General features: G+C 47.9%; 7 protein-coding genes across 9 annotated transcripts; 3 read left to right on the top strand and 4 right to left on the bottom strand.

The window, feature by feature from the left end:
• Nucleotides 1–7: 7 nt before the first annotated feature.
• BDBG_06579 (uncharacterized protein) lies at nucleotides 8–1065 on the bottom strand. The gene is made up of 2 exons (XM_031722672.1): nucleotides 960–1065; nucleotides 8–891 (listed from the first exon to the last, which is right to left on the bottom strand). The coding sequence occupies exon 2, from the start codon at nucleotides 639–641 to the stop codon at nucleotides 69–71; it is 573 nt and encodes a 190-aa protein (XP_031579510.1). The 5' UTR covers nucleotides 642–891; nucleotides 960–1065; the 3' UTR covers nucleotides 8–68.
• A 2761-nt stretch (nucleotides 1066–3826) lies between these two features.
• Nucleotides 3827–4146, bottom strand: BDBG_06578 (uncharacterized protein; the record flags this gene model as incomplete). The annotated part of the gene is made up of 1 exon (XM_031722671.1): nucleotides 3827–4146. The coding sequence occupies exon 1, from the start codon at nucleotides 4088–4090 to the stop codon at nucleotides 3827–3829; it is 264 nt and encodes an 87-aa protein (XP_031579509.1). The 5' UTR covers nucleotides 4091–4146.
• Nucleotides 4147–4773: 627 nt separating this feature from the next.
• Nucleotides 4774–8534, top strand: BDBG_06577 (phosphatidylserine decarboxylase; the record flags this gene model as incomplete). Its single annotated transcript, XM_031722670.1, has 7 exons — nucleotides 4774–4920; nucleotides 5020–5064; nucleotides 5155–5370; nucleotides 5444–5858; nucleotides 5941–7431; nucleotides 7499–8250; nucleotides 8385–8534. The coding sequence occupies 7 exons, from the start codon at nucleotides 4774–4776 to the stop codon at nucleotides 8532–8534; spliced, it is 3216 nt and encodes a 1071-aa protein (XP_031579508.1).
• Nucleotides 8535–8940: 406 nt separating this feature from the next.
• BDBG_06576 (Mis12-Mtw1 domain-containing protein) lies at nucleotides 8941–12539 on the top strand. Its single transcript, XM_002623091.2, has 5 exons — nucleotides 8941–10167; nucleotides 10304–10906; nucleotides 11017–11184; nucleotides 11262–11430; nucleotides 11509–12539. The coding sequence occupies exons 1-5, from the start codon at nucleotides 9915–9917 to the stop codon at nucleotides 12173–12175; spliced, it is 1860 nt and encodes a 619-aa protein (XP_002623137.1). The 5' UTR covers nucleotides 8941–9914; the 3' UTR covers nucleotides 12176–12539.
• On the bottom strand, nucleotides 11434–16165 carry BDBG_06575. Of its 2 annotated transcripts, XM_031722669.1 has the most exons (2): nucleotides 12470–16165; nucleotides 11434–12415 (listed from the first exon to the last, which is right to left on the bottom strand). In XM_031722669.1, the coding sequence occupies exon 1, from the start codon at nucleotides 14012–14014 to the stop codon at nucleotides 12965–12967; it is 1050 nt and encodes a 349-aa protein (XP_031579507.1). In that variant the 5' UTR covers nucleotides 14015–16165; the 3' UTR covers nucleotides 11434–12415; nucleotides 12470–12964. The 2 variants fall into 2 exon arrangements, with proteins under 2 accessions (XP_031579507.1, XP_031579506.1); XM_031722668.1 differs by having other exon boundaries at nucleotides 11434–16165.
• On the top strand, nucleotides 12864–16429 carry BDBG_06574. Of its 2 annotated transcripts, none has more exons than XM_002623089.2 (3): nucleotides 12864–13694; nucleotides 13800–14552; nucleotides 14672–16429. In XM_002623089.2, the coding sequence occupies exon 3, from the start codon at nucleotides 14928–14930 to the stop codon at nucleotides 16191–16193; it is 1266 nt and encodes a 421-aa protein (XP_002623135.1). In that variant the 5' UTR covers nucleotides 12864–13694; nucleotides 13800–14552; nucleotides 14672–14927; the 3' UTR covers nucleotides 16194–16429. The 2 variants fall into 2 exon arrangements, with proteins under 2 accessions (XP_002623135.1, XP_031579505.1); XM_031722667.1 differs by having other exon boundaries at nucleotides 13800–14573.
• Nucleotides 16167–17963, bottom strand: BDBG_06573 (uncharacterized protein). The gene is made up of 2 exons (XM_002623088.2): nucleotides 17448–17963; nucleotides 16167–17371 (listed from the first exon to the last, which is right to left on the bottom strand). Exons 1-2 carry the CDS (start codon nucleotides 17562–17564, stop codon nucleotides 16469–16471), a joined length of 1020 nt encoding a protein of 339 aa, XP_002623134.1. The 5' UTR covers nucleotides 17565–17963; the 3' UTR covers nucleotides 16167–16468.
• Between the last annotated feature and the right edge of the window lie 12 nt (nucleotides 17964–17975).

Below are 17975 nucleotides of genomic sequence, written 5' to 3'. Positions count from 1 at the left end.
GGTCCGCCTAGGGTTTGCGTAGCTCATGTAGCTCAGCCTGGGATGTCAGGCACTAGTGGCTCCAGACCTCATTGCGCAGCATTTTGTGGATCAGGTTGCGGATCAACGGTTTGAAGAGACTGCGCATGACTGGGAGGACGATGGTAGTGTGCCAAACCAGCAGTGTAGGCAATGGGTGCGAGCTGGTAGCGGTATGCATCTAAGAATGCTTGGTCCGGATCCTGTGTGACCATATGTGGCCAGTCACTGTCGAGACTGGTGTGCCGATATTGTAGAAGTGGCGGAGGTGACCGGCCTGCTCTGAGGAAAGTTTGGGACATTTGGAGAGATCTAGAGGCAGGGTTTTTGGGAGAGATGCGATTGTTTCCTAGTGGCTGGTAGTTGGTGGCGTGAAAATATCTGGGCAAACGAAAGAAAAATGGAAATAGAAAGGGAGATGCGTGAATCTTGATTGACTTGGAAGGTAGAAGAATGGCCTTTCTTATATCATGGTGATCTACCGGCTGTGCGCAGGGCTGGTTCGGGGATAGAAGGCAGGCTACGGGTGTCTCTGGCATGTTATCATTGTCGGAGAGCTGAAATAGCCAGTCTACTCGAGTTACCATCAAGTTGAGAACCGGCCATATTCTCCGTAGAGGCATCTATCATCAGCGCAAAAATAACATCCTCCTGCCAGACGTACTTTTCGGGCACTCCTCGGGGAAATCGATCGTTGTTGCCCACATGTCCACTCCACTCAAAGGATTTAGGCCCCAGGGCTAGAAAAGTCCATCCATTCCTCCCCCACCCCCAGGTGTTCGTGACATAAGAGGCGGAGCCTGTCACCACGTTCACCAGCTCACAAAAAGGAAAAGCATTGATATCTATCATTCCGTTCGTCGAATACCGCATCTGATTGCCGAGAGCTTTTAGTCAGCCATTTGACAGACCACCGTTCTCGAGATATCATCGAGTCCCACCTAAAACCATTTGACAGGGAAGGTGCTTGATTGGAGAGAAAGCTAGTGTTTCGACCGGGCATGTCAAAAAGATAATATGAAGGTAATCCTCAGCCCTGAGGGAGAACATGCCAGGTTAACATAGCAAATTGGAATGGAACGTGTAAGGCGAAAACAGTATGGACCATGATGTAGAATAATGTAGAATGATGCGAATATCATCATCAACGGCAACAACCATGGACGATATTGAATGAGACAGTGGCGCTCAAAAGGGCGATTTAGAGACGGAAAACATGGTGAGGCCTTCATCATTCAGACAATGAGATGATCGCCAACCATCTCTGACATCCATCGAGATGTAAGACTACAACAGAGCGAATTGGATTTAAATAGTTCATTGTTAAGTCCGTTTCCTCAAGGGCTTTGTTGACCATCCCGAGGTCATTCCATAGTTCAATGGGAACGTATACAGCGTGCTCTCCCGAAAAAGCGACCTTTTCGGGAATCAAGATAAGTTCCGCGCTATGGTCTTGAGCGCCAACTTATTTTTTTCCTTCCTTTTTTTGTGCCTTTCGCTGGATCTTGAGACAGCTCGTTGGTGGTAGGAATGCGTTGCATAGAAACAAACTGTGACCGAGCTTTCTAAGGTTCAGATGCGAAAAGTGTGGGAAAGTTACTTTAAGCTTAATTAGGGTCTTGGCACTACATGGCTCTATTTTTAGGACATCGATCCACGCCCCAGGCACTCACCAAACATGAACACTTGTCCTGCTCAATCAAGGGGGAAATCATATCAATTGAACATTTCAGAGCCTCTTCCTTTGGGACACGACTCAAGGGTTTCTATTCTCCGCTTTCCACAACATCATGTTATTCGGGCTTTGTAAGGACTCGAGATATGGACAACCATCCACTAACTAACAATTGTCAAGAAAATAACAGCATCAGGATAAGTCAGAAAAGTGGACATCAGTAGCTCATTTTACTCCTGAGAAGCTCACTGTGCCTTCTGCGATCATGGGCTATATAGTTCATAGTGTCAATGGATCAACTAGTTGCTGCCCTACTTGTGCTAAGTCTGGGCATATATCTGCGGAGTGAGCATCATGACCCCTCAGCCAAATATGGTATTATGGGAAAAAGCTAAGGAAATGGGGTTTGGAATTTGTTTAGATAAGGTTTCGTACGAGAAGCGACAGCTAAGGAGGTAGGGATAAGGCTCTCTCTCACAGAATACTACATACATCCAATTTCTGCGAATTACAGGACCATGAGGGGCTTTGAAATTAGAAGCCAAGGCTTTAGTTGAGCAGATTGTAGTAGACCTTTCATAGCGACACTTCAAATTCTACAACCGCTGCGTAACCCAACCCTACTAGGCGGGTAAGTGCGGAGAAGTGTGGAATGGTTAAAAAAACAACTCTTCTATGGCTAAAAGCGAGAGGGAGGACGACTTTCTCACTTTCCAGTAGGAAGTAGGAATAGCACTTGAAATATCACAATCAGCTAAAAGAGCACATTTCCCGGGGCGAGGATACAAAATAGTGAGGTTACTTTATGGTATCTAAAAAACCCATAAGATGGCCAGGTAATAGCCCCCACTACTATGTAGATAACTTCTGCAGTCAAAGAGAGAGCAGTAGATCTACTTAGCAAGCGGGGTGGGGGGCGTTGTAGGTATTTGATATTTTGATCCCCATTCTTTTTTATCAAAATGTTTTGAATAATCTCTCTTTACATCGGTATGGAGCCTTTCTGACACTTACTTTGCCAGCGGTGAGGATGAGGAAGAATGAGGTCATCAATGACGATTGATTCTCTCGTGCACTGTCCTATACAAGACATGTTGACTTAGGAGTATGTCGCACGCAGGACGAATAACTCTGAATTGTGGATTGGCGTGAGGCTTTTGGCCCTTGATGTGCTGGATGCTGACATCGGTATTTAAGGATATCCGGCAGAGAGAGGGTCGAAGGGCCCCATTATTAGCTCTCCACACCGATAACTTGAAGACAGGATCTGAATTGCGGAACCAACCGGATGAGCAGCATGATGTGATTGAGATATGTGTGGCTTGTTTCAGGGTGTCGGCTGGGAGCTGGGATGTGAAGGTGGGGTGGAAATTCAGCCACCTATGAACGCAGGAGATGATTTAACGAGGAGGGAGAGGAGAAAATGTGGTCTTCTCTGATTCCTGGATTTTCTTTTTGCTTTCGGCTTTTCTTGACTCCATTGGGGGAGATTCGGGCGATAGAAACAGCTGGACACAGGCTCACCCCCGTGCTTGGATTAATTTTCATCGACCATCCATACTGCTATTGGGGCAGAGAAGGTGTTTTTAGTAAAATTCTAAATACAGCTTCGGAATGCGCAGTCTTGGTCTTGTGGCATTTTTTTTTGGCCGTGGAGAAACTTGAGTTTACCCCTCCATTGACTGGCCTGTTGAGCTGCCGATTCCTTGCGCTGTGGGACTAGTTGGAAAAATCCGGCCGAGATATGCACACCTGCAATTCTTATTAGAGAAGAGGGCCATATTTATTAGTAAAAGCGTGCATAAACTCTCACTTGAGCGTAGACACATTCCGAGGTAATATATTATAAGTGTATCAAGTGTAACATCCATATCATAACAATCGCTGGGGTTATCAGGACAATTTCTCCTGGATGTGTCCATTCGGATCGACGAAAATAGGTCTCTGAGCCTTTGAGGCTGCCGTTTTCGCTAGGCATCGATTCAGCTGAAGATCAGAGATTCAGGCAAGGGTCGATTCTTTTGGCCTGGTGTTGGAGGCTTGGAAGGTTGGAGGCTGGTGAGATTACTTGGGGGCATCATCGGGGCAGCATCGGGGCCGCATCGGGGAAGCGGCACGCCTGGGCAGCCGGGACTAGCCCCTATTCGCCGCTGGGTTTCTCGGTAGCCAGCAGCCACTAGCCACGCCCAAGGCTTGGGGCTTAAGCCTGCTGCGACTGGAAGGCTTCTGATAGGCCAGCTGGGCACGCTTCAGCCTCCCAACTCCGACTAAGCTCCGGATTAGCATCTGGAGCACTTCCCACCACACTGACATGACCGCAGACCAACCACCAGCTTGTTGTTGCTGCTGCTGCTGCTCGCCCACAAAACATTGGCCTCTTCCGTAGATTGTGTTCATAATTGTCTCCCCTTTTCGTTCTGCTGCTCTGTTCAGTATCCCTTCTTTGCTTCTCTTGGTGTCTGTGGTTGCGTGTGTCGTGTCGTGTTGCGACGTGTTGTTTTTGTCTTCCTAAGCTATGTCCCCGCTGATGACGCCCGCTGTTGCTGGTGTCTGACCGCTCCCTCCACCAGCTGGTCAACAAATAGCCAAATCACGACCACAGACCCAGATCGAGATTCAGATCCAGGAACCTCTCATCCTCGTTTATTCCTCTCCTTGTCAACCCCCTTCTTCTGTCGGGTTTATCCCTCTTGCGTGCATATAGAAATCATTCCCCCTTTCCACATTCCACCCTTCCACTTCTTCAGCTGAGACACTCCAATTCTTGTTCTTCCCAAAGACAGCTGTTGGTGCTTCATTGTTGTCTTTTAGATCTCCTATGCTCGTCTCTCTCCAGGATCGCTGAATATCTCCTCGAGAATCGTGCTGTTTCCTACTACTACCACCACCACTACTACTAGGCACCTCCACTACTACTAGGCACCTCCAACTTCCTCGCCCTCAGCTCTCGCTGGGTCGTCCCGCTCACCTCCTCTCGTTGACCGTTAAATCTGGTTGCATCCACTTCCCCGCCCCAAGCTTGTGACGACCGTTTCTCCGTCGAACTCCGTTCGCCTTCATAGTCTTAAACACATCCCAACATGGTTCGGATATCGCTGCCACGTCGCGTCGGGAGCCATCTGAGCGCCAAAAGCAATGCTATGCCTCCTTCGGGCGATCTCAGTCCTGCCCTTACGCCCTCAGGCACCGATACCAAACCGCTGATTCTCAAGGCCACTGTGATATCTGTATGCACACCATTGGTTCCCCTGTCTATATGCGGGTCTATGAGACCAACAGTACTTGTGTGTGATGGAGCAGAAGCTAATTAGGTTGTTTATCCGTAGGGGAGAAACCTAGCACCGAAGGACAGAAATGGCTTGAGTGATCCCGTGAGCTTTCCCTACCCATCATACCCTGTCACCTTGTCCGATCTTGCCGACTGATTTTGTTTTGCGTCTTCCTGTTCTTGATGTACGCAGTACTTGGTTGTAAGCTTAGGCGAAGCTCGACAGTCCACTCCCACGATAACCAAAACGTTGAATCCAGAATGGAACGTCTCTTTCGACTTACCAATCCTTGGGGTACCCCTCCTCGAATGCATATGTTGGGATAAAGATAGATTTGGCAAAGACTACATGGGGGAATTCGATATACCTCTGGAAGATATCTTTTCTGCTGGAACGATCCAGCCACAGGTGGGTTCCCCTGTTTGGGAAGAGGTCGCGTGAACCATACTTTGTTTGCATGCGGCTGATGGTTGGTATATAGCCGCAATGGTATACGCTTCACTCTGGGAGGAAAGCGGGAAGGAAGAGTGGCGATGTATCTGGTGAAATTCAGATGCAATTCACTCTCTTTGATCCTACGAACCCGTCTGCTGAGCCAAACGAGATCCTTCAGAAATTTAAAGTATTAGTGTCTAGCGATGATGAGGACGAAATTATCCCTGTTACTTCCCCTGACACAGACGACCTCGAGAAGGAGGACGAGACAACTGATGGAACCGATGATCCCACCAAGCCAGATGTCGTCGAGAAGCGCCGGCGCAAACTTCGACTTGCCCGTTTGAAACGCAAATCCATCGCTGCTAGAGCTTATGAGTTCTCAGGCTCCAAGGATGGCGTCTCCGGGATTGTGTTTATGGAAATAGTGAAGATCTTAGATTTGCCTCCAGAGAGGAATAGTAAGCAGCCTCATCGCCCCAATTTATTTTTATTGTTTTTCTTTTTCCGGATACAACAATCCTAATCGGCACCGTACTTCAGTGACACGTACCTCTTTCGACATGGATCCCTTCGTTGTTACTTCTTTGGGCAAGAAAACGCTCAGAACGCGCGTTATACGCCATAATCTAAACCCTGTTTTCGAGGAGAAAATGGTTTTCCAAGTTATGAAACATGAGCAGTCGTATTGTATTTCCTTCACAGTCATTGACAGGGATAAGCTATCCGGGAACGATTTCGTTGCATCGTCCAGTTTCCCCTTACACACACTTACACTGGCAGCACCAGTTGCAGACCCAGAGACGGGTTTATACAATTTACCTGGACCGCCATCGGAACCTTCACCCACACCACCCGCTACTAAATCGCGATTCCGCCTCAATTTGTCTCGATCTTCATCGGCTACTAGTTTGACGAAGCTGGCAAAGCCATCACTGAGGACGAAGAGTTCAGCAACATCGTTATCTAGCCAATCTGGGCAAGAACAACAAAGCACTACCCCTCCCAATGTCCCATCTGAGGCGTGTTCCCAGTTAAACCTTCCAGCATCTGGGAATATGGTAGAAGAGCCCGAAATTCCTGCTGATGAATATGGTCTCAAGACTTACATCATCCCACTTGTTCTTAAAAACAAGGAGCGCTGGGAGGACAAGCATTTCCCTGAACTTCATGTGAAAGCGAAATATATGCCGTACCCGGCCTTGCGCCAGCAGTTTTGGAGAGCAATGCTGAAACAGTATGACGCTGATGATAGCGCGCGCATCAGCAAAGTTGAACTGACGACAATGCTTGGCACTCTGGGTTCGACGCTCAAAGAGTCAACCATAGATGGGTTCTTTAAGCGGTTCGCGGCGGAAAATGAACCTAGCGAAACCGTAGACCTCACATTTGACCAAGCTGTTATATGCCTGGAGGATACTCTTCAGTCCCTGCAGAAAAAATCTTTGAGTGACAAGATGAGAGACAATATTCCTCACCATCCAGGCAAAGAGAGCTCCGAAAGTGCGAATCAATCCAGTAGTGAGGACAACGTACCTGAAATTAGCCTCACACTGCCTTCAAATACTGATCCTGAGCGACCAGCTATACCCACCATTTCTCGTGATGAACCTAGCTCTTCTGGGGACAGCGAATATAACCTCCACCCCGATGACCTTGGCGAGGATGGAGGTGAGGAACATGTGGTCGAAGTTCGAGAATGCCCAATTTGCCATCAGCCACGACTCGGAAAGAGATCAGACGCCGATATCATAACCCATATTGCTACCTGCGTCAGTCAAGATTGGAGACAGGTTGATAATCTGGTTATGGGTGGTTTTGTAACATCTAGCCAGGCGCAGCGGAAGTGGTATTCGAAAGTTATTACGAAGATATCCTACGGTGGCTATAAACTTGGTGCAAACTCTGCCAACATCCTTGTTCAGGATAGGATCACGGGACAGATTAACGAGGAGCGGATGAGTGTTTACGTTAGACTTGGGATTCGACTACTTTACAAAGGGTTGAAGAGTAGGGAAATGGAGAAGAAACGAAGTAAGTACCCAAACGTATCTTTCGTCCGTTTGGCGCTGCAACAGCGGTTATGCTGACCAAATCGCAGTTCGGAAAATGCTCAAGTCATTGAGTATTAAGCAAGGAAAGAAGTATGATGACCCTGCTTCCGCAGCTCAAATCGTACCTTTCATCAACTTCCACCAGCTGGATATGTCCGAAGTTCTCCTTCCCCTGAACGAATTCAAATCATTCAATGAGTTTTTCTACCGCGCTCTGAAGCCAGGTGCCCGCCCTTGCTCTGCGCCAAATAACCCCAAAATCGTCGTATCGCCAGCGGATTGTCGGTCTGTTGTCTTCGACCGCATCGACGAAGCTACTAAGATTTGGGTCAAGGGAAGGGAGTTCTCCGTGGAACGACTCCTGGGCAAGGCCTACCCGGAGGACGCGAAGCGGTACAAGAACGGCGCCCTGGGAATATTCCGATTGGCCCCACAAGACTACCACCGCTTCCACATCCCCGTCGATGGCATGATGGGGACGCCCAAAACCATCGAGGGTGAATACTACACCGTTAATCCAATGGCGATCCGTTCCGCGCTGGATGTATACGGAGAAAACGTGCGGATCATAGTTCCTATCGATTCGGTTGAGCATGGTCGTGTCATGGTCATTTGCGTCGGAGCAATGATGGTTGGAAGCACTGTTATTACCGCTGAAGGAGGCCAGAAGGTGGCGCGTGGGGACGAGCTGGGTTATTTCAAATTCGGCGGTAGTACGTTATTAGTCTTGTTCGAACCGGGCAAGATAGCCTTCGATTCGGACCTTGTCGGAAATTCACTAGGAGCCCTTGAGACTTTGGTAAGTTTGGCCATTTATCTACCCCATGGGAAAAACAAGCAATGGGAAAGCAAAGAAACGGGAGGGGATGAATCCTCGCCTTATTGTCTTTTTGAAATATGTATTTCGTTTTCTAACTATAACCATTCCCTTAGGTCCGCGTTGGTATGTCAATTGGCCACCACCCTGACGAACCTGAATACACTCCCGACATGCGGAAGAGCGAGGAGAGTATCACGGCGGAGGACCGAGCAGAGGCAATGCGCAGAATCGAAGGGAGCTTGAATGCACCATCTGACGAATAGGCAGAGATGCAATTCGGTAAGCTTCGGGGTTAGAGAATTCTAGATACTAGATATATATGGGTCGATGCGTTTAGATCTTAGACTCCGGAAACTTGGACATTTGGGCCTAGACAGGAAAGCAGGCACGCAAACGGAAAATATAGAAGACGGGAGGCGGAACTTCGAAAGCCATGACTGACTCCATAGATGATTCAACAACATTAGGAAAATGTCCCTATAACATGGAATGATGACGACCCGTGATGACGGTATATTTGTCTACGATATGTTTTTAGTTTTTGTTGATATTATTTCATGTATACTCTTCTCTTTTCTTGTTAATATCAAAGGTTTTTTTTGAAATCTTAATACAAAGCAAAACAAGTTATTTTAAACAGCTCGTCTGCAATTTAATGTCAGGAGAACATTTCTACCGATTGCGATTCGAGCCCCTATGAAGAAATATTTCTGTCCGTTCCCAATAGATCCCATTGCGATTGATATACTCCGTACATGATATTGATAGAGCCTTCAACCCTATACGCTACTCCCTAATTGGACTAGCTTAGATCCACTGTCGAGTGCTGACATAATATTTGACGACGCGCCAAGACCAAAACAACTCCGGGACGATGATCAGGATGATTGATAGGTGTGAAATCGATAAAAGGGAAACGGGCACACACAATACTTATCCATCATAGTGCATTAACGCCTGACCCCGTTATACGATACCTCGGGAATGCGCAAATCCTTTACGTTCGTGACGGCCGATTACTTGTGTTGTGCCTCTGTGTGGAAGGGAACGAACAGCCAATTCACGGACAGGAGGGAATAAGGATACTGAGGGGGAGAACGAACGAAGCACACGGACGACACAGACGATACTCCACATTTCGCTACGATTATAGGACCTTGCCGGTTGGGATATAAGAAGGGTATTTTCATTGTTCGGGCCGCCTGGGGAAATGCTGCGAGACGGATTGGGTGTCGCTAAGAGTAGATTCGGATAACGCATTTCGTGTGAATTTGCGATTGGAACTTTATCGCGCGGACACTATAGGAAGGGACTGGAAAGCAAGGACGAGAAATTTACGATCGCGGGTTGGCGGCTACGACTTTTCACGGCTCAGTGGGCGCGTAATCTTTTATCATCTAACGAACTGTTGGTTGTTGCGGGCGACATAGGGAGAGTCCAAAAAACGGAAGCACCTACACAGAAATCCAGCGCGTCGCATGTACATATAACGAAACCGCCGGTGGATAGAAGCAATCCGAAACCCGTCACATATCTCCGCGTGTTTCACTCGCCCTCTCACACTGAGCGAGCCGGCGTCACTCAAACTCGCGACAACTACGACAGCAACCGAGGGAAAACTTGTCTGCGCTGATCAGCTGGACATGACAGCCACTTTCACAACTACTGCAGCCACAATCAGTACACGAAGCACGACAAATCATATCATAGATTTTGGAGATAGCAGGCCAAGCAGGTACGACCAGGGGACGACGCGTAGTCGCTCTCCGCTGACGACTATCGATCCGGTGATGTCGCAGGCGCGCGGGCGGCTGCCAAATGGGAATGGAACGAAGAGGAGCGTGAAAGGAGGGCCTGAGAAGGGTGCGAATGGATGGGGCGGGAAGAGAAAGGCTGGTGAGTGGCTCTTTTCGCTTTGCTGTTTCAGTCGCTGGAAGAGGGATGGGATGATTTTTGCACTGGTTGCCAAGGTCTGAGGGCACCTTGTGGGTTATCAATGCTAATTTTCACTTTCGCTTTCTCTACCATACAGCTGAATATGACGAGGATGTTGAAGGGTTCCAGTTCACTCGCGCAACTGCCACGAAGAAATCGAAGCCCGCTGCAATCGATGAGAACTCAGTCCCACAACCGCTAAGGGATGATGATACACAACAACAAGAACAAGTTGTCCGGAAGCAGAAGGGGAGAGGGAGACCTCCCAAATCCACAGACGCATCGCGCCATGTAACATTTGAGACTCCGAATGGAAAGCTCCCCACTCGGCCACTTCGACGAACGTCTAAACGGCTGGCTGAAGAGGAGCCAACCGCAATAGTAACGGAGAAGTCATCAAAATCCAGGCAGAAATCGCATGATGTCGAACCAGCAGCGATCACAATTACAAAAAAGCGGGGGTCAAGTAAGACCAAAGATCCACAAATGGCGCCTCCAACGGAGGAGACGGAAGGGCAAGGTACTACGCCATTGGCAGATACGAACACGCAGAAGATTGCACTTCCCTTGGCGGATACGCCTGTCATTCGCAAAAATAAGGAAATGCGGATGGAGAAGAGCCAAAAGGGCCAGAGGCGGAGTAGTCTTGGGAGAAGAGGGAGGAGGGCGAGTTTGTTGATTGAATCCGGGGTGTCGAATGGTGTGTTTTTTGTGCTTTTATATACGATTTTGCTTATTCCCTTTTCCTATCCGCCGTGGTTATTCTGTAGCTAGGAAAAGTTGCTGATACAGTCATGTTTCTACCGATAGCGTTACCGCATGACCAAGTCGATACGGCGCACTTCTACAAACACATCGAGTGTGAGGGGTTGTCGGAGCCGAAGAGAATGCGACAGTTACTAACGTGGTGCGCGACTCGGGCGTTGGGGGAAAAGCCGACCGGGTCCAGGTCCGGGGATGAAAGCGCGAGATTAGCTGGTATGTTTTTCAAGTTGAGAACGGGCATCATTTGATGCAACGATTTGAAGTGTTACTAACTGCATTCCCTCATGTAGCGCGGGTAATACAAGAGGAACTGCTCGAAGATTTTGCGAATCGTCCAGAGCTTTCGGACTGGTTTAGCCGGCAAGAATCGGAACCCGCGGCTGTTGTGGTAAAGAAACCAAACCCGAGAAATATACAGAACGCGGGGAGGATTAAAGAATTGGAGGCACAGATACACAAGTATGCAGTTCAATGCAGTTCAATGCAGTTCATTTTTTTATGCATACAACCAAAGCAAATACTAACTCTATACGGCAGACTTCAACTAGAACGACAATCACTCACATCCCTACTCCGTCCCCCGTCCATTCCAAGAATAAGACCTCCATCTTCGACATCCGCACAATCCTCCGATACCCAACAACCATCCACATCCACTCCACAACTAGATGCGATAAACCCCGACCTCCTCGACCCTTCACAACTAGCTATCCTGACTTCTCTAAACCCATCAAACATTACTTCCACCTCTACCGATAAATCTACACCAACCCAACAAGCAGACCCATCCTATACTTCCATATCCAACATAACGTCCCGCCTCTCCCGCCTAACAACTTCTTTAATACCAACACTCGACTCCTTCGCCTCGGGAATCCACGACGTAGAACTCTTCCGCCGCGCAGCGGATGACGTGGCGGGGCAGGTTCTTGCGATCTGTGCGCGTCGATTGGAAGAGCGCGATCGGTTACGGCCAAGAGGAGTTGGCGGGGAGGAGCTGGGAGTTAGCAGTAATGGTCGTACGATGAGAACGAGAAGGAGAAAGGGGAAGCAGAAAGTTGGAGAGTCGGGGGCGTACGAGGAGGAGGGAGAGGGCGAAGAGGGAGGTGCAGATTCAGATGGTGATGGAGCGGATGATTTTAGAATAGAGAAGGAAGACTTGGCGATTGTGTTGGGTGCGTTGAGCCGGTTGGAGAGCAGATAGTTAGAGTGTTGCCCTTTTTCTTTTCTTTTTTTTACTTCTTTTTCTGTTTTCCCCCGCGGGTTGATGATGATAGCATAGCGTCCTTGGAACATGTAAATTGGCCCAGCTAGACGAGCCCTATACCTTGCTGTTAACTTCATTTATTTTTAGGGTTTTCAAAAAATCCCGTTAGTTCATGGCATTCAAACACGTACGTGCCACTACACTTCTGTTGCAATTTCTATACATTTTGATAAAGTTCTGATTGTGAATTATTATCTATTTGTCTGTTCTGTTGAATCGGGTTATACATACTTATTTGCTAACCCAGAAATTTAAGACTACTAATTGAAGAAGATGTACAGTACTCCGTAATGACTATAGTATTTTTAGCTCTGTTTTGTTGAGCAAGCGTCCTCCATCAGCGATGGATTATATAGATTTGAATAACCGGCTACAAGTATATGTCATATTCAGGGGTTCGGGTAAACCTTGTTCATCTATTTGGGTTATTCCAAGGTTAGCAAGCTAGTAGCCAATATTGGATATATTGCATAGTTATACAATAGGATGAACGCCGCTCTAGGAGCTTGTGTAACTACAGTATGTGCTCTAAATTTAGATCAATGAACTCATTCAATCGTCATCCAGTTCTTATCGTTTTTCGTTTCCCTCTTCTATGTAGCTCCATGTAAACGCCACAACCCTCACTTCTTATTTGGTGAGTATCCATCCAATTCTAAAAACGCTTATCAAGTCCGTTCTATAAAATACACGATAAGATAGTGTAAAATAAGGAATCTAGACCCATCATTCCGAAGTATAGTCCTTAAAGTTCGCATTTTCTGCATCCCGATCCAACATATATGAAAATCGTTCTTTATTCGCCTTCACATATTGCGGTGCGTCATAACCCGATTGTACACGCTCATACAACTGGCCCTCACGATCGAACAGGTCCAGCCCATTCCGAACCCTTCGCACGATTTCCTGCGGCTCCCGGAACTCCGGCTTGTTGTACTCTGTGTGGGAAAAGCTCTCCAGCTTCTTCGCCATCTCAGCCACTGTTGAAAAGCAGGAGCTGCAGTGCCAGCTGGCATTCCACAGATCAAGTGCGCCGCCACCCATCCGTAGGTCTTCTGGTTTGATTGTTTTCTCTGGCCCTTGGTAGAATGTCGCTTGGGGATGGTGCCATTCATCGCCGACATGTTGCCATTGGAAGGAGTAGTAGAAGAAACGGCTGCGGAGGGTGACACGCTCCGGAAAGGCGCAGTTTCTGAGAACGTTCAGGGTAGATGGCCGGGGAATTTCGTCGACGTCTGATACCAGGATAACATCATTGAGTAAAGGCTCCGCATCACCGACTAAACTGGGAAAGACAGAATCGAAGAGTCCGTTGCGAAGGAAAGCTTCACGCTCCCAGGTGCTGTTGGATCCTAAGCTGGAGATATCGAGATTGTGGTAAAGTATTTGAGATTGGAAAGGAGCGAAGCGGGTAAAGTTCTCCTTGAAATGGAGAGGCTTGGGTTTCTGAGTAAATGTATGCGCCGATTCGACTATAACGAAGTAGTCGACATGGTGTTTGAGCTCATTCATACGAACTTCAAGCCAGTCTAGCTCGGTGCTGACCAACATGAGGTCGTAGATCTTGCGATGTTGTGCTCGCTCCGGGAAGATTGATAGGTCGTACGTGCTGCACAGCGTTTGGGCTTTGGCAGTGGATAGGAAGCCATTGTTTGGAGCGCTCCTGGAATGAAATCGTAGGTGCCGGTATGGCGTGCGGTTGACAAGATCATACGTCAAGACCAGTAACACTGATATGAGTAGGCCCCGCCATATTCTATTCGGTTGCTTAGACATTCGTACGCCTCAGTTTGCTGTGGTTCTGAAGTTATAAAACGAATCCAGCATGCTAGGAGAAGTAGCACCGTGTGCTTCATAGTCTACCGGAGTTGTAAATCCTTGAAGATGGCCCCAAGGGAATGACTTGGACACAACAAGGCATAATATATTTTCAAATTATGAATAAACCGGATAATGCACGTTTCTCTACCTCCGTCGTTTCCAAGATTGACCAACAGCGGATGCCCAACAGGAGGACATAGGAGGGGCTCACTCCCTTAGCTGTGATCAAGGCATAATTATCCCCTTTGCAGAGATCTCTTTCAAGGCTGCCTATTATTTAACATCTTATTGCCAATCTGGACCATCAATTGGTCAAGGGTCCCGGACCGCGGGATTTCAGGTTAGAACAAAGCTGATATAGAGGCGGAAAAAGAAAATATAGATCGAATAGTTAGTTTCCCCAAATCTCAAGCCAGTCATCCGCGGCACGCCCCATAACATACACACTGGCTACATCGAAAAAAGAAATAACAGGAAAGGGAAAAGAGAGAATGTAAGAGAAGTTACCTAATAGGTTATTTGTTCTTTTCTCATTTGTTATTCATCAACTGTGTGCCTGACGAGGAGATGTGCTGATCGTTGAATTTCCTTGTATTGGACAAATATCAACAGAAACTTGAGCGGGAGTTGGAGTCGAAACAGTCTCGACTACATCGGAACAAATGTTGATATGGACGCCAGCCACCTTTCGACCTGCTGCAGAGTGGGATTGCTGAGGTCAGGATATTGAAATCTGTCATCTAGTGAACATGGATATTTCCCTCATTCCTCATTGATTGATCTTCGAAGTGGTGCAGATGGTCCTCCTGGTTGATGTGCCCTTCCTTCACTAAGCAAATATATACCCACTCCATCTGTACAAGACAATATGGGCGTCAATGCTGTGTCGCTTTGTCGATGGACTTTTAAACGAGGCCCCTTCGTCTATTTAATAATTTTCGTGGTGACCATCTGCGTCTACCTCAATGTGAAATCCATAGCAGTCGGATTCTCTGAGTGGAATTCTCAAGTGGACATGAAGGCCCTGCGGCCTGTTACCACAATCACATCATGTCCTTCTTTGAAACCCAATCTTATTCTGAGCGCCGTGGATGGAGCGAAAATGTTGGACCAGATATTCATCTTTATGCAGTCGCTGGAGCTGGCAGTCGGCCACGATGTGCCAGACCACTCTGCCTGCCTCCCAGTCAAAGTCCTCGTGAAAATCATCACTCCTCCCGACGTCGCTCGAACCCCCTCAGACGGTTTCAAAGCTCTGCTTGAAAGGTACCCCTCTCTGGAATTCGTCGGGGTGCTACCCGAAACGGATGCACCTATTGTCATGAGGCGGTTTCAGGGGTTCGCCAATTTCGTTGGGGGCGTGCCGACTGCTTGGGACAAGATACTCGTTTGCGACCTCGACGTGGCATTCCAGCGCAACCCATTTAACATGGAGATGGGAAGCGGTACTGAACTGCTCTACTTCGCAGAGTGGCGCGGCTTGAAAATTGGTCAATGTAAAGTGCATGTTGGTTGGTTCGATGCGTGCGCTCGTTCCTATATGTCGCAAAACCAAGCGGAGTCTTACAAGTCCCTGGATCGCCTGTGTGCCGGGTCGACATACGGTACTGCAATGGCAATGGCAGTGTATTTGCGGACCATGGCAGCGGAGCTGATGTGGTCAAAGTATGAATGCAATGATCAGGCTATCCACATCCATATATTCTATTCAAAGTTACTCGACACCAAGTTGACTCAAGCGGGGCTCGGACACGCATCCATGGTGCCGAATGAAGAGGCGCTCTTTGGCACGGTCGGCACAACACCGATTGTGAATATCAATGAGTGGGGCGAGGCATTGAACGAGAGGGGAGACGTTCAATATGCCGTGCATCAGTACAAGACACACCGTCGCCTGTCGGAGATTATTTGGAAACGATACGGCTGGATAACGGAGGTCACAGGGAAAGCCGTGCATTCCGTTCCAGATTTGATAGAGGATACAGAATGGAGTAAAGAAATGTCGACTGGAAGCGGAAAGCTGGCCCGTTTCAAACTAGGGAGTGCTACTTCTGAGTTATGTGCAGGTGAGGGGACAATGTGTTCGTGTAAATATGAGGATTGCCAGATGGATTATGGGGAGTTTGAACCTTGAATGTCACCGCAAGTATGTCAAAACAATAATGAATGGTTGCTCGTATAATTTATCTATTAATCAGTCCCCAGTCAATAAACATTAAATTCCATGTACCACTCACGCTTTCCAAAACTGATCACCAAGACACTGTATAACCTCCCAAAAAAATTAAGTACATGTACACAGATGGTTAAATAGCAGCTGACGTTATATCAACATTATAATCCCTCAAGTGGGAGGGGGGGTGGCAATAGAATCATACAACATAAACATTCTCATCCATCCCTGGGCATCTATTTCACGACTTCGTCCTCTCTGCCCTTTTCCGGTTGAGAACCTTTCGCATTCCTCCCATGCATCACAAACGAGTACAGCATGATCCCTAATATTGCGAAAAGGATACCAAACTTGCTTTCAAAACCCACTACCTTTTCGCTCGTGGCCCAGCCAAGTCCAACGATGACGCAAGTTTTTAGGTGGCCAGTCACGGTACTACTGACCGGGCCTGCATGGTCGATAATGAAGAAGAGAGAGAGGTTGACGATACAGGCGCAAGCTCCACTGATCACAAGTAACATCCATTGTCGAGGGACCACGTCACCCCAAACAGGAAATGTATCTGTGAGAACGCTGAAGATGAAGAGAAGCAATGCGCCGAAGGGGACCTGATTATAAAGTAACTGCATACTATCCATCTTCAGCTTTTTGTGATACTGTGCAACCCAAAGGGTGTATATCGCGCTGATAGTGACGCCAGCAAATGAGAAGGCCACGCCAAGCGCTGAGGTAGTTTCTACAGTGGCTTTCTTAGATTTTGAGGAGGAGTCATAGTATGATACTATCCCGACTCCGATACAGGTAGGGATAAGGGCGAGGCATGCCCTGAAAGGGATTTTCGAGCCGTAGAAGCAAAAATCGATGATGGCAGTAAGAGGAGTGAGTAGAATCCGAACGACCTGGTAGAATATGATCGTGGAAAAGGCAAGCGACAAGTTTAGGAAGACAACGTTGGCGCACATAATCAATGTGAGAGGGAGCACGGAGACGATACTCGCCCGTACTGGGACGAATAAGCGCACTTTCGGGCGAGAAGTTAAGTATAACATCGCCGATGTGATGAAAAAGTGGAAGGCGACAAAGCCCAGAGGGCATCTCCCTAGGGACGGGTCGGTGAAGATTAATTTATTAACATAGACCTATATTTCGCTGTTAGTCATTATCTGTTCTCTTAATATCGCATGGGCTCTAAGTAACGAAGGGGGACGGGCATACAATCGCCGTTGTCGCCAACACATTCACCGTTATCCACGCAACAAGAGGCCAATTTTGACCTTTGCTTGCTTTCGGTGACGGGGTAACCGCCGCTTCCTCAATATCTATCTCCTTCATCTTGAATCGCCGATGTGTTACTTCCGCCGTCTACAGTCCACAGCCTGCGGTTTATGTTGCCCTGCGACTGGGTAGTTTTGATCTGTTTGAGCCCGGGGGCTGTCACATAGGCGTGTGCCTAAGAGCTCCCGTATAAGCCCTTTCCTTCTAGTTAGGACATTTGACTGGCATCAAACTAGCAAGATTGGAGCGGTTCCGAGGCGGTAGGAGGTGGTCACCTTAGAGGCCAGCGATTGAATCAACGCGGGATAACCCAAATCGTCTTTGCCATGAACGGACTCCACGCGTGCGGGAACAAAACATGGCTGTCAATAATAATAGAAGCAAGCAGTGGCTGAAAAAAGCTCCTTTCTTGGCCTGCGGGCCGCGTTAGGGTAGAAGGAGTTTAGTCTCCATCCACATGTTCCCATG

Source organism: Blastomyces gilchristii (assembly GCF_000003855.2).
Source record: "Blastomyces gilchristii SLH14081 genomic scaffold supercont1.14, whole genome shotgun sequence".
Classification (NCBI taxonomy): Eukaryota; Fungi; Ascomycota; class Eurotiomycetes; order Onygenales; family Ajellomycetaceae; genus Blastomyces; species Blastomyces gilchristii.
The sequence above is the reverse complement of the archived record's forward strand: the minus strand, read 5'-3'. Positions and strand labels throughout refer to the sequence as shown.

Coding starts and splice junctions, on each gene's coding strand:
- BDBG_06579 (XM_031722672.1), bottom strand. CDS start 641: ATGCCTCTACGGAGAATATGGCCGGTTCTCAACTTGATGGTAACTCGA.
- BDBG_06576 (XM_002623091.2), top strand. CDS start 9,915: ATGACAGCCACTTTCACAACTACTGCAGCCACAATCAGTACACGAAGC. Junction 10,168..10,303: donor GGGCGGGAAGAGAAAGGCTG/GTGAGTGGCTCT, acceptor TCTACCATACAG/CTGAATATGACGAGGATGTT. Junction 11,431..11,508: donor TTGGAGGCACAGATACACAA/GTATGCAGTTCA, acceptor TCTATACGGCAG/ACTTCAACTAGAACGACAAT.
- BDBG_06575 (XM_031722668.1), bottom strand. CDS start 14,014: ATGTCTAAGCAACCGAATAGAATATGGCGGGGCCTACTCATATCAGTG.
- BDBG_06574 (XM_002623089.2), top strand. CDS start 14,928: ATGGGCGTCAATGCTGTGTCGCTTTGTCGATGGACTTTTAAACGAGGC.
- BDBG_06573 (XM_002623088.2), bottom strand. CDS start 17,564: ATGAAGGAGATAGATATTGAGGAAGCGGCGGTTACCCCGTCACCGAAA. Junction 17,372..17,447: donor TGTTGGCGACAACGGCGATT/GTATGCCCGTCC, acceptor AGCGAAATATAG/GTCTATGTTAATAAATTAAT.